Source organism: Dipteris shenzhenensis, chromosome 8, assembly GCF_047967505.1.
Source record: "Dipteris shenzhenensis isolate YYH24624 ecotype China chromosome 8, Dip_SZ_1.0, whole genome shotgun sequence".
NCBI lineage: Eukaryota > Viridiplantae > Streptophyta > Polypodiopsida > Gleicheniales > Dipteridaceae > Dipteris > Dipteris shenzhenensis.
In genome coordinates, this window is record NC_141603.1 from 33082996 (window position 1) to 33109759 (window position 26764).

Consider the following 26764-nt stretch of genomic DNA (forward strand, 5'->3'; position numbering starts at 1 on the left):
CTCCCTTTCTTCTTTGCTCTGGCAGGAAACATATTAATTCGACTTACAGTCCCCCTCCCCCTAAAGCAAACCTGTCTTATCCTCTTTATATCATTACAAATTCCTTAGGCTGCCATGGCCTTCATCATTCATGGTCGAGAGTCATAAAATTAAATAATGGATGTTGATAAATTTCAGCTAGGTGCCTTGGTCCATTGAAAGATTGCAATCCTTGGGCAAGAGTTCAATTCATCACGTGCTTAACATTCAGCTTAATACTGGGAGCTTTTCTTAAAAGAGAGAAAAAAAGCCTCCAACATCATGTAAGAATTATTTGGTTGTGCAACATGATGTCACGCCTAACATATGAAGATTCAAACATGTGTTTTGAAACTTTACACATTAATGGCAGGAAACAGAAGAAGCCCAAGCCTTTCTCAAGAATAGTTTTATATTTTTGGGCGAGCATGCAGGGATCCTCCAGAGCAGCAACTGCTAGGAGAGTTACTTTTTTCAGAGTTTGGAGGGGATCTCCTTTCTTCTCTGAGTTTCCTTTAGGGTTGAGATGGCATTTTCAGCCTCCGCCTTGGTTCTTTATTAGCTCAATTTGTGCTATTTTTTCCTCATGCATTGCATGATGTACTCCCACATTTGAGCTTGCTCTCATGGTTTTTATTCATACTTAATGAAGTAATTTTCTTGAAAAAAAAAGAATAGTCTTATATTGTTTTCTCAGAGGATTTTTTTAGCCACCATTTCAGCTCTTTTGACAAATCATGCAAAATGCAAATTTCCCTCCACTATGCTGTGTTGTGTTATTTCCAACAAACATTTAGTGTTCTCTGACATCTAATTGGAGCTATACCGGGGGTGAATAAAAATAGTGCTTCATTTAAGACGTTGTCATGCATCGCCAACTTACCAGAGCTTCCAATATCTCCTCTATGCTTTCCTTTGAGAAGCATTCATCAATAAGAGGCATACTGGCACCAAACATTGCACTTTGTAAGAAAATATTTATAGTGGTAGTATGACACATAAAAGCAAAATAATTTCAAATGCAGAAGCTGTTTCCGATAAACAACACAAAACCTGAAAGAATATAGTTACATTAAGGATTCATTGACTAAGGAAAGGTTTATGGGTAAACAAAACTGTTTCAGAAATTGTAAAGCAAACCTATGGAGAATACTGTTGTCTTTGATTTCCACAGATACACTATATTCTTTAAGCTTTTCTTGTATGAAGGTGTAATTGCAAGGGTAGCTCTCTAGGAGAATGTTTTCCAGTTCTCCTAGCCTCTGAAAATGGAAATTTAAAAACAGGCTTTCATCAGTGACAAGGTGCTCTGATTTTAAGTGCACAACAATTGTAAATGGTGACAAGGCTGTAGTCTTGTGCAAATTTTGAGAAAAAGAAGTAAGCTGGAATAGTTGTAAAAGAGAAAATCCTAGAACATAAACTTTAAAAGAAAAAGTGTGCCTGCCGTGAAATTATGTTATTAAGAACTATTGCATCTAATAGGTGGTGATGATTATACACTCCATCCCTTCAGAACATGAGAAAACAATGTCTAGAATTTCTTCATCCACATAGTTTGACTAAACACCAGACAAACCGGAAAGCAGCTCATTTAGGCATGAACATCATCATTGTCTGTGGTAATCTCTTGATCCTGCTATGCTACTAATACCTACCATGGAGATTGATCCCCGCTGTCTTAGTAGTCTCTTGGATGAAGAAACTTACAAAGGGAAAGCTATCCCTTTCTTTTAACTCTGTGTGAGAGCACCAATCATTTTGCAGGATGCATAGTCAAGAAAGCCATAAAGGTGATATGCATGAGATATGTAATGTCTATCTCCAAAAGCACTAAAAGAAGAAGCTGATAATGGACGGTACCTTACAAGGAATGAAGTGTGAAGCGAGGCCACAATGCAACATTTCTGCTCCATTCAGGCGAGTTCCTGTCAAAGCCAACGCACCTTCAGAAACTTTCATTTCCATCCTATAACAAATAGCATTCAACAATACAGTAAAAAATAATGGAAATTGAACTTCTCGCAAAGTCTCAATCCATATTAAAAGTACAAGCTCGTGAACAAATTGGTTTCAGAGGAAAGGGTAGCAAGATCAAATGCAACGGTTCTGCTTCACTTAGAACAGAACTTCTTAAAGGCAAATATCCTCCTTTGGTTATAGACAACTGTTTCTATAAAGTATGGTGCTGTTGTAACCAATCGGGAGAGTGGAAGTGCAATGAAGGTCCTGTAGGTATATATGTGAAGAATAAACCGTGATTTAATTCTGTCCTAGAAGAAGCTCTCTTGGCCACGGTTGGATGTGAGGAGCCCTGAATATTCCCCACGTGGCCATGAGAGCATGTACAATATCCTGCCACATTACTGAGAGTGACTGAAAGGAAAGGTTTCAAGTCCCATCTAGGCCTCTCTGCATTTGGATCTGCAAATATGCCATGCAATAAGATTGGTAATGATCTCTCCAAGCCAAGTCTATAGAAGATTGAGGTCTATGCAGAGAAACAGGCACTGCATCTAGAGTGATAAGTTGAGGGGCTCCTTGGGCAATGAAACAGGCACTGCATCTAGAGTGGTAAGTTGAGGGATTACCTTTGGCAATGAAAATGGCCCTGTCCGAATCTGCTCCCGCATAGAACATCTGAGAACCTAGCTTTGTGAGCCAGGCCACAAATCTCCAAGTGATGTGACAAGTGCCACTGTTCATCCTACCAAATAAGTGGGCAATGCCGTGCAAGAATCCACCACCAACACGGCATGTTACTTCTGCAGCAAGGAAGGTCGCCACAAGCGCCCACTCTGAAAGAAGCAGCTAGACATGCTACAAAAGGTGGGTATGCTCAAAGTTGTATGCATGAAGATCAATGGTGCATACTTCACAGTGACATTCATCATGGTAAAAATAAAAAATGAGTGGAGTTACCCACTGTTGTTGGGAAAACCATGGCGAAGGGATCCATGGTGGTCCATGATTGGGGAGGTGACTGCACTTGACCGGAAAGACGTATGAATACCAATGACAAAGAGCATCATCCTGAAGGAATGCAAGATCGAGGGCCTAGAAGTGGAAGAGGCGTACACCTCGGATGTAGAAAATAAGCTGCCATTGAGAAGATTTAGCTCACATAGAAGATAGGATCCTGAATGATTCCCAATTGCCATCCGTGCATCCACATGCACATGGAAGATCTTGTTCCAATTTGTCTTTCAGAGTCTTGGCGCTTTTACCACCATCTCCTGCAAGATCTGTAACGATTCAATTGGGTCTATGTTTCGTTCATATTGCGTAACCTAGCTTGTGAGCTGATGTAGTGGTTTGGCTACGTTTGCAAAATTTTTGATGAAAAGCCTATAGAAGCTCAGGTTTTTCCACAAATGATTGAACGTGCTTTACATTGCTCGGTTCTTTCTGTTTTTTGAATGGCATCCATCTTAGACTTTTCGGTCATGATGCCTTTGCCTGAAATTGTGTACCCCAACAAGACTCGTGAGAACACATAAAACTTACACTTGTATGGATAAAGGGAGATTGGGGTCTCTTGACATTTTTGGAACACCTTTTGTGGGATTCTAAGTGTGTATGCTTCATGTTGTAGATGGACAAATCATCAAGGAAAGCTGCTAATTCATCGATGTATTCTGGGAAGGTTTCCAAAATGAAGTGTTGAATGTGGCTGGTGTATTCTTCAGCTCGAATGGCATTACTTTGCTTGAGTATTCCCTCCATTCAGTGATGAAGGTCATCTTTTCCCAGTCTTCTTTGGCCGGTGTGATTTGGTTGTACACACTATATCATCGATGGATGAATACATCTCATGCCCCACCACTTTGTCGAGAATGTTATTCATCGTGAATGGTAGCGGAAATGGGTCTTTGATTGTTTGTTCAATGAACTTTCTGTAGTCTAGATAGACTCTCAACTCACCCTTCTTCTTTGGCAAAAATTACGTTTGGAAGCAACCAATCTCTTCTATCTACCTCATAGATGAATCTAGCCCTTAGTAGTAGCTAATCTATTTTGGCCTTCACCAACTTGGCATAGTTGGGCTGCTTCATTCGATCCCTTTTTGGCCAAATTGGATTTGCATCCGGAATCAACAGGATTCAGTGTTGAATTAGACTCAATGCTACCCCCTTCAGGTCCTTGTATTCCCATGCCAATACATCTTTATACTCTTGAAATACTTCTTGGGCTCGCTCTAGGAAGTCATTGGAAGTTCTTTGTCAATATGTATAAACTTTGGGTCTTCTTTTTGCAAACCCACATTGATTTCTTTGATGGCTTGTCCTTTGGTAATTTGGCCTGCCATTGACTCGGCTGCTACAGTATGCCAGCTCTTCTTTGACTGCCTGTGTCCCTCTTTGTCTTTGGTGAGTCCCTTTGGAAAGGCTATCTTGTCTCTTTATTATCCACGATCATGTCTATCACTACCGTCATTGCATCAATAGTGGCTATTGGCACAATGTTGAGGCATTATTTGACCACTAGAAGGGAAGCCCTAGGAATGGTGTATAGTGTTTCTTCCAGGCAATCATTTTGCCTTCTATGCGTACCACAAGAATTACTCTATCTGATCAACAAACCAATCATGAAACCGAGGTTGATTAGATGGATGCTAATAATGCAAGAAATTGTTTTCATAAAAAAGACTTCTATGAAGTATGAACAAATTCCACGAGAGTTAAAACTCAAGGTGGCAATACATCATGCGGTGCATGAGAAACACCCTCAAAAGGAGGTAGAAAACAACCAAGGTCGAGGTCGAAAATGTCATCTCAACCCTATAGTAGTCTCAGAGAAGAAAGGGGAGCCCCCCCATTCTTCTAAAAGTATAGCTCTCTTAGCGGAGGCTGCATGTGAGAACCCCTACATGGTCACCTAGATGGCCATCTATCCACATACTAGCTAAGGTATAAGAAGGGACATCCAAAGCCTCTGTGCATCTGGCTCTCTAAATATGCCACGCTATAATACTCACTAGTATCTCCCAAGAAAAGTTCAGAGACGCATGTACAACTCTGAAAGGTAAAGCCGAAACATCATCTAGAGAGCATGGCTCAACTAAATGGCGATGAATCGATAAAGTCCAAGATGAGTCATGTCTCTCATAGAAGACCTGGGGCCCCTGAAAAGAGAGCCAAGCAAATGAGCCCCAAGTCGGGAAAAAGGGGTGATGAATAAAGGTATTAAAATCTTGGCTGTCCCCCTTGGCCTGTCTGCAGTCCCAAAGGCAATGCTGAACTGACTCCACAACAGAGAGGCAGCAAGAACAATAGAGTCATCTCCAAAACTTGAATCTACAAAGGTATAGTGTGAGTTCTAGTCTAGTATGTCCTATGGATGCCACGTGTCACATTAGGAGTTATCCCATATGCATTGGTATTCATACGTGTATGTGTGCTCTATATAAGAGTTGTACTTGTCTAGTGTCAAATCAATCAAGTATCAAGCTACAAGCTCTTTGGTCTACATGTGAGTACTTTCATTTTGGTTCATTGCTCTAGTCATTTCATTTCCAGTTCATTATGTATATCTTTGAGTATCACTTCCTCTCTCCCTAGCTCGCTCTCTCTCTCTCTCTCTCTCTCTCTCTCTCTCACGACAGATGGCCCACCTCGGGTGGTTTCACATGCTTCCCACATGGGGGTAGCTCTAGCGTTGTTGATTACCTGGTTGGCACCAAGCTCCCTCATAGTGCAGCTTAGCTTCTACAAAGATCACTGCTTACATATCACAGATAAGGGTTTCATTGATCCACTAGGGTACACGTGGATCCACTTACCCCACTCATTGAGGATCTCTATTGGGCAGTTTCGGGTCTCTTCACATAGACTTCGTATAGAGAGCGGCAGCACAGAGCGTCTACCTCAGGAGAGGCGCTTATGCACATTATGCGATATGCAGGAGGTTGAGACAGAGGAGCACTTCATCTTCAGGTGTCCCATCTATTATGAGATCCACAGGCGTTTCTACTATCTCTTCAGAGATAGTTATGGGGCCTTGTCCCGATTCCTCTCGTATCCAGACTAGAGATGCTTGGTAGGCTTCATTCATGAGGTAGTTAGGCACCGCGAGAGGATACTTCAATCACAAAGATACGAGCAGACTTCTTCCTTGGCAGACCCCTCCTAGAGCTCTATCACAGAGTTCTTTCAACCAGATCTCCTGGACCCCCCTGAGACGAAACCTCGACATGATCAAGACTTTGAGCCAGTGACTCGACAGCTTAGACAGAGGGTAGACGCACAGATTACACTCGGGGATATTGCCTCCATGTTCACCATCGGAGCAGCCCGTCCGACAAGGGTTACTGTAGCCCTTGTTAGGCGTATAGCTATGACCAGGAGACGTCATCCTCGAGTGACCGACAGCACTCTATAGCCGATTTCTTGCCTCTAGTACCTCATCTACCTATGATGTCCTGATGATGATGATGTGACTGATTTGTAGTTCGATCACCGACATGACTATGTTGTACTTAATACTTAGAACTATCATTCTGCATCATTTTTACATTATGCATTGGTGTGGATGCTCGTTTAGTAGCTCCACCCTCACAGCTTGATTGTACTAGGGTTTCACAGTCTCATAGACCCATCGGTCTTCCGAAGACTTTAATAAACTTTCTCTTTTTCTTCCTTTCTCCCTTTCCACCATGTGCCTTCATTTCCTACATAAGTTGCTACGGATTTCTGCTGCGACTATCAGCCTCGAGTTTGCTGCAGATAGGTGCTTGGATTTGGAGCAACTTGGTCACCGTTCTTGTGGGCATCAGTGGGCGTCTTCGTAGAGGAAAAGACAGCTCGTTTTTTGCTCAAAAGCAACTCGTTTTTTTTTTCCTTTCCAAGAAAATTACTTCATCAAGTATGAATGAAAACTGCAAGATCAAGCTCAAATGCGAGAGTACATCATGCAATGCATGAGGAAAAAAACAGCTCAAAAGCAACTCGTTTTTTGCTCAAAGACAACTCATTTTGGCTATTTTGGGGCGTTTTTGTGAAGCAATTAGTTGCTTACTGTTGTGGAGATGTTTCTACTACTGGTTGCCCTAAAAACCACCTCATTTGGAGCCCATTTTTGAAGGAACGACCAACTTGAAGAGTGTTGTTCTTACTACTATTTACGACTCAAGAATGCGGCAATCTTCCTCGACTGCAACACGAGTTGCTGCCTATGCTATTCCACTTGGTCCGATGCCTTTTCTTGGCCGTTTTCTACCCCGACTGCAAGCTGACCTGCAGCGACATCCCATACTCTTCTAGCCTTTGCTCCGAGCTTGCACTCCAGCCCGTAGTGCTGCAACATTTGAAGCAAACGTGGAGTATTCCAAAGCGGGAATTGTCATTGAAAAGTTTTATGGTAAGAACTTTCCAACTTGGCAAACCAAGCTGAGGCTTTTGCTTATGAAGGAAGGTGTATGGAAGGTGGTCAGTGGCAAAGACAAGAAACCTGAATCTAATGAAAAGAGAATTCTAGTGTGGGAAACTCTCAATGACAAAGGTCTTTCTATCATTGGTTTGGGTTTGTCTGATGACGTTATTCAATCACTTGGATTTTGATGACAATGCACATGAAGCTAGAGCGCTTATTTAGCAACAAAATTATCAATTCCAAAGTGTTTATCAGACAGAAATTCTTTAAGCTGCATATGAAGCATGAAGATTCTCTTAATGCTCATTTGAATCATATGGAATCCCTCATCACCCAACTTGCTCAGTTTTGTAATATCATATCAGCGCTTTGAGTAGCACGGGATATGTCCTTTGATGAAATGGTTGCAATTCTTCTTGATCATGAACGAAGGCACAAAGATGTCCATGAGGAGCATGCATTATATTCCAAGGGTAAGAAGCCCTTCAAACCTTTCAAATGTACATACTGTAAAAAGCTTGGCCATACAGAGGACCGTTGTTTTCAGAAGCTTGTCAAACAATAATCCAAGAAGCATGCTAACTTGGCTGTAGCTGCCACTAGTGAAGAAGAAGAAGATGACACTCCGACAACTTTTTCTTTCACTACTCATCTCCAAAATCTATTCTTTCCTCAGGAGATAGACAAGGATGATGAATATGTTTTCTAAAATATGTCCCAGGAGCTTGATGTTTATGGGTACTCTGCCCTCGGTAGGCCCCCAAAATTGAATGTAATAATCTCTTAGAGTCAATAAAGGTTCTCAGCCTTGGATAGTTCTCCTAAAATGATGTTTTGTGATCTATGGTATGTGGCTCCATGTCACCCTATTTTGGAGCCACGAGGGTGTTGGAATATCAAGCCAAAGTGAGTCTAAAATGAGTGTTCTAGGTGTGTTTATAGTCTAGTGAGTCCTAGACATGCCACGTGTCATATTGGGAGCTATCCCATATACACTATGGCTTCCTAGAGTCTAGTGTCACACTATATAGTGTTGTACTTGTCTATTGTCTATCATATCAGTCAACATCAAGCTCTTTGGTATCATGTGAGTACTTGTCCATTGCTTTCATTTTCTTTCCATTTCATTTCCATTATGCTTGTTATCTTTCCTTTCCATTCCTAGTGTTAGCTTGCTTCTCTCCCTACCACTATGATCTTTCATGTGGTATCAGAGCCATGTTCCTAGCCCTGCGCTCTCTCTTTCCCTTTCCCTTCCAAGAGGTTGAGGTGAGGGAGGCCAATGAAGCTACTCTACCTTCTTCTCCTTGGAAGACTTTCCTCTTTTCTCCTTCCTTGAGCTCTCTTCTCCACGCCATGTTCTGCCACCTCTCTTCTCCTTCCTTCAGCTACATCTTTCTGTGACCTGCGGACGATGTGATGCTTCTATCCGGATCTAGAAGCAGAATCACGGCTTTGTGTCTTTAGCAAAGTTGTAGAGGACCTTAAGTACTACGAATTTTGTTTTTACATCATTGCAGTTCGAGTTTTCTGTAAAACGTTACAGCCCTTGCAAGAAGTGACGAAATTTGTTTCTGCGCACAAATTTTGTTCTAGAGCTCAATGATTTGACAACCCCAAGCATGATGCAGCCAGCTCAATGTGGAGCTGTCCATCCTCTTCATCGTTGACCTCTGCTCCAGCCCTGCTCCTTCAGCCCGACATTCTCTTGGAGCTGTTGTCCACGCTGCCTCTGTCTTCTCTGCCCGTCACTTGATGTGAGCTCTTGACATTACATTGCGGTGACTCCTTCATGTGACTACTCCAAACTTTGGTGAAGACTTCCCGAGCTAGATGTGAGTTCTCCGATACTACTCCGACACACTCCACTACAGTAGTGCATTACATCGAGCTTGATGTGGACCACTCTACATCAACAAATGACTTCTTCAACATTGCTTATTCGATCGGTGGCTGAGGTGCTTCGCATTGATTGACTTCCCGATTGGTCGTGGTACCTGAGGCTTCTACTTTGACATTGGTGACTCTCCTTCCGGCATTTTGAGAGTCATCGTGTAATTGCTCCATGTAGCTATCCATGGACTTCACCGACACATATTTTGGGGCATTCCTACCTAGAGCTTCATCGACATCGTCATCGTCTCGCAGGGATGTGCACACATGTGCAGTGGCTACTTGGAGGACATCTCCTATCATAAGAGATTTATTTTTTATTACAACATGCTTGATGTTATTTTGGGGTTCTCTGCCCTAGCTAGTCCCCCTAAAATGATATGTATTAAGAATTTTTTGGATTTCACCGAGTTTAAAGGTCCTCTGCCTTGGATAGTCCTCCTAAAAAGATGTATTGGTTTTCCTATGTTTTGGTGTGTGGCTTTCTAACATGTCCTGTTATGAAGCCAAGGGGGGATGTACTATGGGAGCCATATGTATTGGCTTTGATAGGTCTCGTTATCAGGCCTGGCCGAGTTCCAGGATGTCGGTGTATTCCTAGACCTATGAGCTGGTCATATAGCCATGCTATAACGTGAGCCTCTGAGCATGTTAAGTCTCAAGCCATGAGAGTGCTTGGATCAACCTTTGAACACACTCAGACTTTAGCCTCTGAGTTACATGATGGGGTGCACAGTTTGATGACTGTCATTGTCATGTTCTATTCTTGGTTCCATCCCGGTAGTCTCTCACTTTGCCTTCGTGGAGGGGTGTTGGAATATGAAGCCAAAGTGAGTCTAAAATGAGTGTTCTAGGTGTGTTTTATAGTCTAGTGAGTCCTAGACATGTCACGTGTCATATTGGGAGTTATCCCATATACACTATGGCTTTCTAGAGTCTAGTGTCACACTATATAGTGTTATACTTGTCTATTGTCTATCACATCAGTCAACATCAAGCTCTTTGGTATCATGTGAGTACTTGTCCATTGCTTTCACTTTCTTTCCATTTCATTTCCATTATGCTTGTTATCTTTCGTTTCCATTCCTAGTGTTAGCTTGCTTCTCTCCCTACTACTATGATCTTTTAGAGGGGGATGTATTGTGGGAGCCATGTATTGGCTTTGATAGGGTCTCTTTATCAGACCTGGCTGAGTTTCAGGATGTTGGTGTATTCCTAGACCTATGAGTTGGTCATGTAGCCATGCTGAGATGTGAGCCTTTAAGTCATGTTGGGTCTCAATCCATGAGAGTGCTTGGATCATCCTTCGAACACGCTCATACTTTAGCCTCTAAGTTACATGGGATGCACAGTTTTAGAGTCCATCATTGTCATGTTCTGTTCTTGTTTCCACATGGTGACTCGGGTCACTGATGTCGAGATAGATGCCGGAGGTATCATGAGCACTTCGAGGAGCCAATCAATGTGTACCATGAGCACTCGGAGAGGTGATCGAAGAAGTCAAGGAGTAACTGGGACTCACATCAGCTCACATTAAGCTTCTTTTTGCTGCAAATTGGGAGATCCGCCGTTAGGACACCCCGTTCCCCGTTGTGGCTAACCCAAATTAGCTCAACGTAACCACAGCAAGTGGGAGGACCTCTACAACAGCCGGTGGCAGAAGAATGGCCTACTTCACAGGCGGAATGTTGAAGCGAGAGCTGTGACTGTTGTGTGTTGCGGGCTCACCTATTCAGATAGCGAGCAGTGGGAGGTGATCTTGGCGGCAGGTTTGGCAAGCAAGATGGCGGCACTACAGGCGATGCAAATGGTGGAGCAGATATGGCGGGTAAAATGGGCAGCTCACGATCAGTCCACGAAGATGTTGCGGGTAAAATGGGCAGCTGACGATCAGTCCACCTTGGAGAAGTCAATGTTGATGAAGATGTAGATGGAGCTCAAGGTCTTCATGTCAGAGATGAGGCAATATTCCATGGTGAGGCTAAGGAGAGGGAAGGGGAGCTCATTCACGGAGGAGAGAGTAGCCTTCCATTTGCGCGCCTTCCTCATCCTCTAGAATGAGCTATGGAGAAAGGGAAAGGCTAGGAAGGGAGGCTCTGATACCACATGAAGGGACATGTGGAGAGGGGAGCACCACTCTAACACTAGGAACGGAATGGCAGAAAATGGAAAGTAAAAGTGCAAGGCAATGATAACCAAAATACTCACAATGTATTGATAACTTGATGTTGACAACTATGAAAAGATATATAGTGTGAGCCTCTAGACTCTAGAAAGTCACAATGCATATGGGATAATCTCCCACGATTCCAATCATTGGCTCACCAAAATTAGAGCGCACAAACTCCTCCTTTGGGAAATCTGAATCATCTGCCAAAGCTGAAAACGAGTTCCTGTGAATTAGGCCCGACACCGGAGTGCGAAGGATCCCTTCTGAGGGAAGAGGATCAATAGTTTAAACCATCCCCTTCTCCCTATCCAAGGGAGGAATTGAGGACTGCTCAAGACGACCTTGTGTCTGCACGGCCGCGGGGACCTCTCTTGCCTCGGAGAGTGTTTGGTACCGCTGGGTCCAGGGGAGAAGCTGCAACCGGGGAGGAGGTCGAAGCATAAGCGTCTCAGACTGTGTGAGTGAGACTGGAGGGACAGCCCGAGCTGAAGGAGAGTCCACTAGTGCATCCTCGTGAACTGAAGGTGGAATCTGCACATGAACCGAAACCCACTGGTATGTGGCGGGTGCCCCAGAAGGTCGTGAGGCACTAGAGGCAAAAGGCGGTACCAAAGGAGTGCTCAATCGAAGAGGAGCACTCTGGCGAGTAGAAGCTGTACCATCACCCTGAGGAGGACCACGTTGTCAAGGTCGAGGAGCAGGTACTGGCCTATACCAACCCCTTGTCGAGGCCGAGGAGCAGGTGCTGGACCTGTACCACCCCCCTTGTCGAGGCCGTGGGATGGTACCCGAAGATACGTGCGATCAACGTGGTAGAGCATTCAATCTCTACATTCTTCTTGAGCTGCTGCAACTTGTCTTCAGAAAATGTAATAGTTTTCACGGCCGGTGGAGGTGGAATAGGATTGGATGACGGAATATCGATCGCCAATCGAGGTGAGGAAGCCGATTCAAACACTTTTGAGGCTCAGTCCGCTCCAAAAATCGGTGCGGGAGAAGGAAAGAGGGGGAAGACAGGAAGGAGGGTAGGGAGCTTTGGAGAGGAGAGGGCAGAGGCGGGGGGTAGGGAGTGGGGTAGAAGAGAAGGGGGAAGAGGAGAGCAAGGTAGGATAGGGAGGAAGAGGCGGGGGAGCGGGGAAGAGGAGGGGGCTAAGGTGAAGGGAAGGGAGCAGGGAAGAGGGCGGAGTAGGGGGCAGGTAGAGACGGAGGGAAGGGCTGAGAGGCAGGGAGGGGGCCGGGCTGAGAGGGAGCGGAATGAGAGGGGAGGGGGCGAGCTGAGAGGCAGGAGGGGGCGGGCTGAGAAGAAGAGGAGAGGGAGCAGAATGAGAGGAGGGGAGGGGCGGGCTGAGAGGAAGGGAGGGGGGGGGGCTGGGAGGGAGAGGAGAGGGAGCGGAATGAGAGGGGAGGGGGTGGGCTGAGGGCTGAGAAGCAGGGAGGAGGCGGGCTGAGAAGGAGAGGAGAGGGAGCGGAATGAGAGGAGGGGAGGGGGCGGGCTGAGAGGCAGGGAGGGGGTGGGCTGAGAGGGAGAGGAGAAGCGAAAGAAGAGGCAGGGAGGGGGCGGGCTGTGAGGGAGAGGAGAGGGAGCGAGTAGTCCAATCTAGTGCCGCCATCAAGGGCCAACTTAAATGCGAGTGTCAACCCACCTGGGCACGCACACCCCAGGTGGTCTTCTCTATAGGAGACTCTAGTTTTGCCACCCCCGCTCACACCCATCCTCCAACTCCTCCATGACATGCCTCCCCTCTGTTCATCGACTTTGTGCATCGCGCCTTCCCTCTGTTTCATCTCTTTCCAGACAACATGTGTGTGCCTCCCCTCTGTTCTGACTCCCTCCTGCCGTGTGGATTTCTGTCTGAAAGTCCGGTCCGTATCTCCCTAGCACTCGAACTCTGTCTCACAGCATCCAATTGAGATCCCCAGATTGATGGAATTCGACCTGAGCAGTGAGATTTTTTTTGAAATTTGAACATATTCTCTCTCTCTCTTTCTCTCTCTCTCACACACACACACACACACTCTCTCCTATTACTCTCAATAGCTTAGCGCCCTCTTAAAGTCTTGCTAGAGCGCCATCAGTTTTAGAGTGGGAGAATTTCAGAAGTTTAATCCAATCATTGAAGGAGAGGGTTTTGATGAGTAAAGGGGAGTTTTTTGCCAAAGCATTCAGATCGTGAGCCCTAATAAAAGAAAAGAACTCAAAAACCTAGAAGTAGGAGAGTATTGCCTGAGAAGCGGGAGAGGGAGCAGGAAGTGGGTTGTTGAGGGTCTTTGACTGGAGTGGTATGTTCCAGATTTGAGGCAAATCTTATTTCAGTTTCAAACATTGCCCATGATCAACATATGTTGGTCGAATTTCAGGATAACCAATGCAGGATTAAGGATACAAAGAAAGGGTATGAGGTTGTAGCAATAGACACCTATGACAGAGGCTTATACAAGCTTGATGCTCAGCCTTATGATTAGAAGATATTGGCTGTAGCAAACACTTCCCAGGCTGATTTATGGCATGCCAGGTTTGGACATGTCCATCACAGGGCATTGTCCTACTTGTACAACAATAATAGGACTCAGGGAATGCCAAAATTGTGGCAACCAGCAAATGAAGTGTGTGAGGGGTGTGCACTTGGTAAATTGCATCGCTTGCCATTCAGTAAACAAGACATGGAATGGAAAGGAAAGTAGAAAAGCAAGACTAGGCAAACATAATGGAAATGAAAGAATGCTAGAAAGAAATGTACAACTAAACAGGGCTTGAGGCTTGATAGATTTGACATGAGAAAGTACAATGCCTTTATAGGATAGGCACACACACTCTAAGTGTCAAATGTATATGGGATAAGTCCCATAGTGACACGTGGCACTCTAGGATATAACGTAGTATAGTACTACTCTAGAACTCAATAGAAACACACTAAAAGTCACTCAAATTGACTCCATTTCCTAACATCCGGCATGGCAGAAAGCTATGGAAGCTGAGATTAAATCCATTGAGAAGAACGCCACATGGGACTTGGTTGATGCGCCCATTGGGAAAAAATGTGGTTGGCACGAAATGGATTTATAAGGTGAAATACCATTCAAATGGCATAGTTGAGAAATGTTGGAATATGAACCCAAAGTGAGTCTAAAATGAGTGTTCTAGGTGTGTTTTATAGTCTAGTGAGTCCTAGACATGCCATGTGTCATATTGGGAGCTATCCCATATACACTATGGCTTTCTAGAGTCTAGTGTCACACTATACAGTGTTGTACTTATCTACTGTATATTACATCAATCAACATCAAGCTCTTGGTATCATGTGAGTACTTGTCCATTGCTTTCATTTTCTTTCCATTTCATTTCCATTATGCTTGTTATCTTTCCTTTCCATTCCTAGTGTTAGCTTGCTTCTCTCCCTACCACTATGATCTTTCATGTGGTATCAGAGCCATGTTCCTAGCTCTGCTCTCTCTTTCCCTTTCCCTTCCAAGAGGTTGAGGTGAGGGAGGCCAATGAAGCTACTCTACCTCCTCCTCCTTGGAAGGCTGCCCTCTTTTCTTCTTCCTTGAGCTCTCTTCTCCACACCATGATTTGCCACCTCTCTTCTCCTTTCTTTAGCTACATCTTTCTGTAACTTGCGGACAATGTGACACTTCTATCCGGATCTAGAGGCAGAATCACAGCTTTGTGTCTTCAGCAAAGTTGTAGAGGACCTTGAGTCCTACAAATTTCGTTTTTACATCATTGCAATCTGAGTTTTCTGTGAAAAGTTACAGCCCTTGCAAGAAGTGACGAAATTTGTTTCTACGCGCAAATTTTGTTCTGGAGCTCAATGATTTGACAGCCCAAGCATGATGCAGCCAACTCAACGTGGAGCTGTCCATCCTCTTCATTGTAGACCTCTGCTCCAGCCCGCCACTTGCTCTTTCTGCCCGACATTCTCTTGGAGCTGCTGCCCGCAAGTTGATGCTTGTATTCTGGCCATCTTTCTCTTAGAGTTATTATCCTTCTACTTCTGTCTGCCATGAAGAAGTTCCACATTGCCTCTGTCTTCTCTGCTTGTCACATGATATGAGCTCGTGACATTACATTGCGGTGACTTCTTCACGTGACTACTCCAAACTTTGGTGAAGACTTCCCGAGCTAGATGCGAGTTCTCAGATACTACTTTGAAGCACTCCACTACAGTGATCTCTCTGATTAGTGCATTACATCGAGCTTGATGTAGACCACTCTACATCAACAAGTGACTTCTCCAACATTGCTTATTCGATCGGTGTCTGAAGTACTTCGCATTGATTGACTTCCCGATTGGTCGTGGTACCTGAGGCTTCTACTTCGACATTGGTGACTCTCCTTCCGGCATTTTGAGAGTCATCATGTGATTGCTCCATGTAGCTACCCCATGGACTTCACCGACACATATTTTGGGGAATTCCTACCTAGTGCTTCATCGACATCGTCATCGACTCGCAAGGATGTGCACACATGTGCCTTAGCTACTTGGAGGACATCTCTTACTTCTAAGAGAGCTATTTTTATTATTACTACATGCTTGATGTTATTTTGGGGTCCTCTGCCCTAGGTAGTCCCCCTAAAATGATATGTATTAAGAATTTTTTGGTTTTCATTGAGTCTAAAGGTCCTCTACCTTGGATAGTCCTTCTAAAAAGACGTATTGGTTTTCCTATTTTTTGGTGTGTGGCTTCCTAACATGTCCTGTTATGAAGCCAAGGGGGGATGTACTGTGGGAGCCATATGTATTGGCTTTGATAGGTCTCGTTATCAGGCCTGGCCGTGTTCCAGGATGTTGGTGTATTCCTAGACCTATGAGCTGGTCATGTAGCCATGCTATAACGTGAGCCTCTAAGCATGTCAAGTCTCAAGCCATGACAGTGCTTGGATCAATCTCTTAACACGCTCAGATTTTAGCCTCTGAGTTACATGGGGTGCATAGTTTGATGACTGTCATTGTCATGTTCTGTTCTTGTTCCAATCCAGTAGTCTCTCACCTTGCCTTCATTGGGGGGGGTGTTGGAATATGAAGCCAAAGTGAGTCGAAAATGAGTGTTCTAGGTATGTTTTATAGTCTAGTGAGTCCTAGACATGCCATGTGTCATATTGGGAGCTATCCCATATACACTATGGCTTTCTAGAGTCCAGTGTCACACTATATAGTGTTGTATTTGTCTGTTTTCTATTACATCAGTCAACATCAAGCTCTTTGGTATCATGTGAGTACTTGTCCATTGCTTTCATTTTCTTTCCATTTCATTTCCATTATGCTTGTTATCTTTCCTTTCCATTCCTAGTGTTAGCTTGCTTCTCTTCCTACCACTATGATCTTTCAAGAAATACAAAGCCCATTTGGTTGCCAAGGGGTATGCACAAGAGGAGAGGATAGATTATGAGGAGACTTTTGCTCCAGGGGCCAAGATGACCACCATTCGTTCTGTCATCTCTCTTGCTACGTTTTATGGTTTGTCTGTGTACCAGATGGATGTCAAGACCGCTTTCCTCCATGGAGATCTTAAAGAGGAGGTCTATGTACATCAGCCCCAAGGTTTTGAGGTGAAGGGACGAGAGCATAAGGTATGCAAGCTCAGGAAGTCTCTATATGGGCTGAAAAGCAAGCACCTCATGCGTGGTATCAGAAGATACATCAGTTTTTGAGGTCTAGGGCTTTGTAAACACTCATACAGAGCCAAATCTGTATGTTTTGCAGCAAAAATCAGAATTGGTCATGTTGGTACTATATGTGGATGACATCATACTCACTGGCAGTGATTTGCGGCAGCAAATTAGAGCAGTGCAGTCCACTTTATGTCACAAGTTTGACATGACAGATTTGGGCCCATTGCATTATTGTCTTGGCATTGAGTTTTGGTAGACCCATGATGGGATTTCTATGTCACAGACAGAGTATTTTTTTTCAAGAAAAGTACTTCATTAAGTATGAATAAAAGCCGCAGAGCAAGCTCAAGTGCAGGAGCACATCATGTCAGGCATGAGAAAAAATAGCTCAGAATTAGCAAACGAAAATCCCAGGTGGCGGCTGAAAATGCCACCTCATCCCTGAAGGAGAGTCAGAGAAGAAAGGAGAACCCTTTCAGACTTTGAGAAAAGCAACCCTCCTAGCAGTAGCAGTCCTAGAGGTCCCCTGTGTGTTCGCCCAAATGACCATCAAAGTGTGTATAGTATCTGCCCAGATATTGGCCATCAAAGTTTGTATAGCATTTTTCCAGATACTGGCCATAGTCTGAGAAGGGTGAACCTGGGAGTCCTCCAAAGCCTCAATACATCTGACTCTCCAAATATGCCATGCTGTAATACTAGCCAGAATCTCTCAAGATGTGTGTACAGAAGCGTGGGGAGCTCTGAATGGAGTAAACAGAACATCCCGGAGGGAGCATGACTCCACAAGGTGTCGTCGAACAAAGAAAGTTGTGTCCGTGTCATGTCCCTCGAAGAAAGCCTGTGGACCAGTGAGTGACAACCAAGTAACTAATCCTCAGGTCATGAAGAAGGGCCCACTCCTCCTGCTGCCCTCCTTCCTGCTCCCCTCCTTGCTGCCCCCTCCCTCCCCTCCCCCCTACCTGCTGCTCCCCGCCGCCTCCCCTCCCCCCTACCTGCTGCTCCCCCCCGACTCCCCTCCCTCACTGCTGCAGCGCCCCCCCCCCCCCCCGCATGCTGGCTCCTCCCTCCCCTCCCCCCTACCTGCTGCTCCCCCCGCCTCCTCCCTCCCCTCCCCCCTACCTACTGCTCCCCCCGCCCTCCCCCCCCCCCCCTCGACTCCCCTCCCTTGTTGCTGCAGCCCCCCCCCGCGCGCTGCCTCCTCCCTCCCCTCCCCCCTAGCTGCTGCTCCCCCCGCCCCCCTCCCCGCTCTTTCTTTGCTCCCCCCCCCCCCCCTTCTCCTCCACTCCTCCTCTCCTCTATCCTCCCCTCCTCTCCCTTCCTCCTCTCCTCTTGCTGCCCCCCCTCTCTCTTTGCTGACGACTCCTCTCCTTGCTCATTCCTCTCTCTCCCACCTTCCTTTCACCCTCTCCCTTCATCTGGAGTACCCTATTCTCCTTTAGGGGTCTCCTAAGCTTCAAGAAAGCAGACGGAGTTTTCTTTGTGTTTGAATCGGCCTTTCCCACCTCGATTGACGAATGGGTTCCCACTCAGTCAATCCGTTACCGCCCACACCGGCCGCGAGAACCGTCGCAAGACAAGCTACAGCAGTTGCAAAAGGATTTGGAGCATGAGTGTTCCACGACTCTCTTCGCACGCATCCATGGCTCCCACCCCTCCAGGTTACAAGCTAGAGATTGGATGCTTGCGGCGCTTCCTAGGAGCTCGCCCCCCACCTTAAGGATGTTCGTTTGTTGGGACGAGGTTTCTTTCAGGTGTGCCTAGATTCCCCGGATGTCACGAGAGACCTGCTATAGGCCGGGTTTCTATTTCTAGGCTACAGGAGGATTTTTTTGTTTCCCTTTCAACTGGGCTTTGACCCAGTTGAAGAGGACAAGTAGGGAGCTTCTGTTTTCATCAGGTTCCCTGGTCTCCCCTCAGTTTATCACCGGCTTCTTTCAGTTATTGGCGAGAGGTTTGGTGTGGTAGCAAAGATCCCCCCTCTTTGGCTGTTGAGGCGGCCAGGATGGATGGGGTACCTAGGGTTAGGGTCATTGTCCAGGACCCTAATATTTCAAATGACCACCTCATGCTACAGCGACCTGATGGGTCTTTCTTCCGCCAAATATTTGAGGTTGCAGGTCGGCAGGACCAGTGTAGGATTTGCAGATCCTCGGGGCACTTCGCCAAAGATTGCCCAAAGAAGAAAAAGAGGCCGAGAAAGCAACCAACTCGTACTAGCTTACGACAGAGAGCAAGAGCAAGACCTACCGCTCCACAGGCACCGCCTTAGACACGGGCTCACCCCCCTCCTAAGGCTACTCAAGTCCCTCTTGCACCCCGCACCACCTTTGGCCTACGGTGGGTTCCGGTCACGGTTAGGCCCTTCACTTCAGATCACACCTCCACCACTTCGGAGGCTACTCCCTTGGAGCCTCGGGAGGAGACTAGTGTTCAAGAGCTTTGTTCGACTCCACCCCAGGATCAGGCTGTACCTTCCTCAGCAACCCAAGTTTTTGACACCTCATCCGCAGCACTTCTTGATCAGGACTCAGTACAGGTGCCTCCCTCTGTGGATAGAGGGAAGGGGGTCTTACATTCTCTCCCTGCTTCGGTAGGAATCCTTCGTACCCCCTCCCCAGGACTGGCTCAATGAAACTCCTTTTCCGCTCTGGAGGACCTCTCTGACCTCCCAGATGATGGTTTTGTACCTTCCACTTTCGGAGAGCCAGCTATCGGCATCCCTTTTGAGAGATCTTTCTCTCTCTCACCTGTGGACTTTCCTCCCCTTGGACCTCGTGTGTATGGCAGGACGGCAACTCCAGTGGAGGGTTCTTTTTCCGCCACCAGGTCGGGTAAGGTATTCCAACCCACTTCCTCCCGCCGATGAGGATAGCCAGTTGGAATATATAGGGATTGGGGGGCATCCCTCATTACCGTCACAGACAGCTGATCAGGAATCAGCTCCATCCAGGTGTTTCGGGTGGTTCCCTAGACATGCTTTTTCTTCAAGAACACAAACTGGATGTCAAAGATTGCTCCAAGTCAGGTAAGCTGCTTTCTGGCCGAACTTTTTGGCTTCCTGCCTTGGGAACCAGAGGAGGTACATGCATATCAGTTTCAAATTCTATTCTCCCTCTGATCATTGGACACGGTACCATAACCCCCTCCAGGGCCCAGTGGGTTTTACTTCTGATTGACGGACGTAAGGTTGGTTTCCTCAACCTCTATGCTCCGAACAACAGAGGGGACCGTGTTCTGTTTTGGAAAGAGTTGCTCTCGTGGGCTGACATTGCAGATTCGTGGATTATTGGAGGTGACTTCAACATGGTTGAGGCACCTTCTGATAAGCAAGGGGGCAGAGAAGGTGGTATTCATTCCCTCGAGAGAGAAGCTTGGGATGCCTTCTTGTTCAGATTCAGTGGCAGAGATGTTTGGTCAGATGATGCATTTCATGTTCAGTCTCAGTCACTTTTGTTTTCATGGTCGAACCATAGGGTGCAGATGCCTATCCATGCTCGGATTGACAGATTCTATGTGGACGACTGGGCTCTTGATAGAGGGGGGACAGTTTGCATTACACCTGGTGTTTTCACTTCCAACCATTTTCTGGTTGTTTTGTCCATCTAAGAGCCCCATCTGAGAGGACGGTCTCAGAGTATCAGGATCCCCGATGCCTAATATCAGGTAAGAGTCGATGGTAAACCTGAGGAAGGCCGGGGAATCTGATGAAAAGTGAGGTAACCCTGCTATCTTCCTTTATCGGATCGAAACCCAAAGTGAAGGGTGTCAAAAAGATCCTCTTGGAGCTCAATGCCAAGGGACTAGCCCTGAGTATTAAACCTACGAATCAAAGACCACCTGGAAGAACCCTCGTCCAAGCAGACGAACATCGGTGAGGTGCCTTGCGAGGTCTCCAGGTAAAGCCGAAAGCATCCAATTCCTAGCCTTCCTAGCCTGTAGCCTGGAAGGGTGGGAACCGTGAATTGAGCAAAGAGTGAGGTAGTGTACTCATGCTCTGAATTTGTCTTGAGTTACTGAAGCTCGTCTTTGGAAAAGGTAACCGTTCTTGCGGCCGGTGGAAGCGGTCGCTGAATGGGAACCAATTTGTCAATCAAGGTGGAAAGGCTGATGCAAACACGAAGATGCTCAGTCCGTCCGAAAACCTACTACCGAGAAGAGAGATTCTCTCTCTTTTTCCTAGAGGGGGCTAAAGAGGGTGGAGGGGAGGGGGCAGGGTAGGGAAGGAGGGGAGGGGGAGTGGAGGAGGGAGGTGCTAAGGCCGGGGGAGGGGATGAGGAAGGGGCGGAGGAAGGGAGGGAGAGGTGGGGGGAAGGGGCGGGGGAAGGGAAGGGAAGCGGGGTAGGGGGGGAGCGGGAGTAGGAGGAGCCAGGGGGAAGGAGGGAGGGGCAGCGGGGAGGTAGGGAGAGGCGGGGAAGGGGAATTGGGGGTAGGGAGGGAGGGGCGGCTAGGGGGAGCAGAGAGTAGGGAGCGAGGGGGGGGCAGCGGGGCTAGGTAGGGAGTGGACAGTAGGGAGGGAGGGGCAGCAGGGGGTAGGCAGGTAGCGGACAGTAGGGAGGGAGGGGCAGCGGGGGGCAGGCAGGTAGGGGCAGGTAGGGGGAGCAGAGAGTAGGGAGGGAGGGGCAGGTAAGGGGAGCGGAGAGTAGGGAGGGAGGGGAAGCGGGGGGTAGGGAGGGAGGGGAGCGGGAGAGGGCAGTGGGAGATGGAGAGGGAGAGGGAGGGAGGGGAGTGGAAGCAGCAGGAGAGGGAGGGAGGGGAGTGGGGGAGGGAGCAGCAGCCCGGGAGGAGGGGCTGGCAGGGAGAGGAGGAGGGAGGGGAAGGGAAGGGAGGGGAGAGGGGTGTAGGACAGAGGAGCAGCAGGGAGTAGCTCGGACGGGGAGCTCAACAGCTCAGCTCCCTACTTCTCACAGACAAAGTATTCGAAGGGGTTGTTACAGAAATTAAAAATTGAGAATTGTAAGCTTGTGACTACTCCATTGGAAAAGGGACTCAAGCTGAGTAAGCATGATGATGCTGAAAAGCTTGATGGCACTTTGTACAGGCAGTTGGTTGGCAGTTTGATATATCTATGCTCCACACGGCTTGATATTGCCTACGCCACAGGGCTTTTGAGCTAGTTCATGCATTGTCCCACGATCACACATTGGAATGCAGCAAAGAGGGCTCTCAGATATGTCCATGGCACTCTCTCTCTTGGCTTGCATTATGCTTCAGATTGTGATCTAGAGCTGAGTGGTTTCACAAACTCAAATTGGTCAGGGGACATTGACGACAGACAATCCACTACTGGCTATTGCTTCTCATTGGGTTCAGCCTGTATCTCATGGCTCAGTAAGAAGCAAGAGCGAGTCTCTCTTTCCTCCAGTGAAGTAGAGTACAAAGCTGCAAATTCAGCCACTACGGAGTTAATATGGTTAAGGAAGCTTTTGCATGACTTGCATCATGCACAGGATGGTGAAGCAAACTCTATCTTCTGTGACAGCCAGAGTTGCATTGCCATAGCCAACAATCCTGTCTTTCATGCTGGCATGAAACACATTGAAAATCATTATCATTATGTACGGGATTGTATTTCTGATGGCTTCACTGATCTCATCTATTGTCCATCTGAGGACAAAGCCCTGTCAACAGATCTTTTCTTACGACATCGACATGGCTTGGGGATCAGAGACATTCTCACAATGTCAAAAGGGGTTGTGAAGTGATTCACAATGACATTGTTTTCATGTACTCCCATAGGTTGCATATCCATCTGGATGAATTTGTGCAACCATGGTACTTTAGGTACTGCAGGGTACACTTGAGATGTTTCCAGGTTACTTTTAGCCATATCTTTGAGGGGGGATTTGTAAGAGATTACAAAGATATGGTGTTGTAGGCATAAAGTCAACCCTGTGGTTGACCAGTAGTACTTGGGTACTATATATACAAAGTACTTGTATTGTTTCATTTGAACATTTCTATTGGAGCTTTCTTGTGTGTGCACTCTTGCTCACTTGTGTTTACAACCTGTCTCCACTTTGTTCCTATAGCAGCAGTAGGAGGCAGAACGAGCAGCAGCAGGTGGAATAAGCAGCAGCATGAGGTGGGATTTCTGAGGCAGCAGCTCCACGAACAGCAGCTCCAAAAATCAGCAGCAGCAGCAGCTTCACGAATCAGCAGCACATGGAGGGGCTAAGGGAAGATAGGGAAGGGCTGCCCTTTGGGAGAAGATAGCTTCCATTTCCGTGCTACCTCACTCCTAAGGTTTGCCCAAGGAAGGAAAAGCTAGAAAGGGGACATGGCTTTGATACCACATGAAGGAACTGGAAGAAGAAGGAAGGAGACAAGAACCAATATGAAATCACTTACATGACCATTGAGTTGATTGATGTGACAAGTGAAGGTACAACACTCATATAGAGTGGACACACACACTCAAGTGCCATATGTATATGGGATAGCTCCCAATATGCCACATGGCACTCTCTCACACAAAGAGTCATAAAACTAGTTTCTAGCACACACTAGAATACACTCTTTGACTATGATTCAACAATAGATAATTTCTGCAAAACACCCAAATGAGATCTAGTTGCCTCCCATCTATTCAAGAACTACACAATGGGACAAGTTGGTGGTCAGAGCTTTACCCAAAAATCCTGGTAGTCTGGATAGAAAATAAGATGCACCGCAGTCTGTATGAAAACCTACACCAACTTCCGGCATAGCAAACACCTGTCCATTAAAGCAGTGGAAAAAAAAAATCAGCCATCAGATGCTTTCCCCAAACCAAGACACTGTCTTCAATGGACCAAAAGTTCTTACTGTTGTTTCGGTCACAATTCTGAATTTGCATGGTATTGCAAGGCCTGCTCCTCCTCCCATTACAATCCCGTTTAATATGGATATCTACAAACAAAATTACTTTTCCTTTTAATGATAAAGAATTATGGTATAAAGCTCTAGGATATTCGATTGCCAATCTAGTAAAGGACCCTCTTGAATTCGTTTGAGTTAACTCTCACACTGTATAATCTTTATTCAAGATCGGTAGTTACGTGTATGAACAATGCCTAACGTTAGTAATTTGGCAAAAGGAAAAGAAGATGTAATTGCTTGAAGACATATCAACAATCATTGCAATTGCTACAAGCTTCTAACCAGTAGCTCACAATACAACAACTTGTTAGAACAAGTTCGATAGCAAACTTGTCTAGCTGTTTCCAGAATAGTCTCTTAGAGTTGTGCAAGGTATATGAATGGGAATATAATGATTCTCTACCTAGAGATCTCCTTGACATAACTGCAAGTCAAGAAGGTATCACCATGCAAATAGATAGGAGGAGGGGGAACAATTGTGTCGCAAAGGGATCCAACATATATATATATAGTACCCAAGTACTACACACCAAAATAGACTAAGTCCTAGTCTATGCTACACTACCATATCATTGTATGTGTATGGCTGAAGTACTCTGGAATGATTTTAGAAGTACCTGTTGTACCTAAAGTACCATGGTTGCACAAATTCATCCTATCATTGTATGTGTCTACAAATCCCCCATCAATTATATGGCTGAAGTACTTTGGAATGATCTCAGAAGTACCTGGTGTACCTAAAGTACCATGGTTGCACAAATTCATCCATGTGTGGATATAGCAACCTATGGGAGTACAAAAGAAACAATGTCCTTTTACAACCTCCCTTGACATTGTTTTAATGCCTTTGATCCCCAAGCCGCCATGTCGATGACGTGTGAAAAGAGGTGCTGACAGGCTTTTGGTGAAGATATATCAGCTACATTGTCCTCAATGAAACAATAGATAAGGTCAATGAAGCCATCTGAAATACAATCCCGTATGTAGTGATGATGATTTTCAATGTGTTTCATGCGACCATGAAAGACAGGATTGTTGCCAATAGCAATGCAACTCTGGCTATCACACAAAGGAGAGAGGTTGCCTCACCATTCTGTGCATGATGCAAGTCATGCAAAAGATTCCTTAACCACATGCATTCCATAGTGGCTGCATTTGTTGCTTTATACTCTACTTCACTAGATGAAACAGAGACTCGGCTTGCTTCTTACTGAGCCAAGAGATACAAGCTGAACCCAATGAGAAGCAATAGCCGGAAGCCGATCTTCTATCATCAATGTCCCCTGACCAATCTGAGTCTATGAAACCACTCAAAGAAATGCCACAAGCTGATGCATAATGCAAACCATAAGAGAGAGTGCCATGCACATATCTGATAACCCTTTTGGCTACATTCAAATGTTTGACTGTAGGACAACGCATAAACACACTTAACAACCTTGTAGCATAGGCAATGTTTGGCCTAGTGGAGCATAAATAATGAGACTACCAACATTCGGCATTTGGCATTGGAGCGGGAGAGAGGAGAGTGTGAGGAGAGATAGAGGCTGGAGCTACGAGCTCACCAAGGGGAGAGTGTGGAGATACCTGTATGTACCCCTCTGTCCACTATGGGGATAGACCTGTGTGTTCTTGTGACTTGTGACTTGTGACTTGTAGGTGCTGGTCCAGTGACATGTACTTCAGCCAACTTGGTTATTTTATCATTCTTCCTAGCTCTTTCTGATATGGGGATTGTTCACTAGTGTATGACGATGTTTCTTCTTATGTTCATGTTATGGAGTTCTCATGTGACAACCATTTAGCATAGTACGTCGCTGTTCACTGCAGTACATCCTACGACACCCACACACCACTGCACGGTGCTCTCCGCACGATCCACTGCATTAGAGCATTGCAACACTCATGCTTCTCACACCAATAGCCTTTGGCCTCCGGTAACACCTTCGAAAGGATAGGAATCCCTCCCCTCAGACATAGACTAATGTAAATTATTAGCATGCAATGAGTTTCTGTCAAGAGAGTTCCAAACATATCACTTGAGATGAGAGATTATTTCTTTCTAGTCCAAAAACATTTGGGTGACAAAAGAGCATCCTTTAACTTGCCATCAAGATGTCCAAGAAGAAGATCCCATGGCATTCGTCGTTAGTGGCCAAAAGGCATCAATGGTCAAGCACCCTAGAGCTGATCACCTTGCATAAACTCAAGCATCATTTCCCCCCTATGAGCCACAACGTGAAATTGAATATTAAGGATATTCCCCATGGATCTTTGGCGAATAGAGGCACTCTATGGAAAGTAACCTAAGGTCCTTATGGCCATGCTTCGACTGCCAGAAAATATTAGACATGAATCATGTAATATCTTGCTTGCCAAACATCATCAAAGGAAAAATGAACTATATATGTACCAAAATCGAATGGACTATGAGGAATCAAACATGCAGTGGCCACGTGGCTAGCTTCTAGGACTCCGATTTCATTCTCAGCTTGGTGAACACCCACTTTGATGCTGGCGGTGTGTGACCATTCAGCTCAGAGGATAATCAAGATGACCCCAGGGAGCAGCCCAATTGATTGCCATGGATGTAGGCTACTATCAAGGAGGCCTCCAGGTGGGTGGATGTCATGAAACAATAACCTACAAAGGTAATGGTTTTAGCCACCTTACTTGAGCAGCAACAAAGGGTCACTAAGACTGTCAACATTAGAGTCCATGGGATTTTCCACACCCCTTCTTGTCATAGATGCTGATACCTTTGTGACATCCATCATAGGAGTACTAGAGCATGGCATTGCAGGGGCGGTGTGGTACGTAGGACGTGGCCCTACTAG

General features: G+C 45.9%; 1 protein-coding gene across 1 annotated transcript in view; it reads right to left on the reverse strand.

Moving 5' to 3' along the window:
- The window catches only part of LOC147899403 (3-hydroxyisobutyryl-CoA hydrolase-like protein 5), a 175211-nt gene that overhangs the window by 28336 nt on the left and 120111 nt on the right, over window positions 1–26764 (reverse strand). Inside the window, exons 7-11 of the mRNA XM_087378585.1 lie at window positions 23874–23957; window positions 23699–23783; window positions 1882–1964; window positions 1159–1280; window positions 902–962 (exon numbers count right to left, since the gene is read on the reverse strand). Coding sequence (XP_087234711.1) covers window positions 902–962; window positions 1159–1280; window positions 1882–1964; window positions 23699–23783; window positions 23874–23957 — 435 coding nt within the window. The remainder of the gene's footprint in view (window positions 1–901; window positions 963–1158; window positions 1281–1881; window positions 1965–23698; window positions 23784–23873; window positions 23958–26764) is intronic.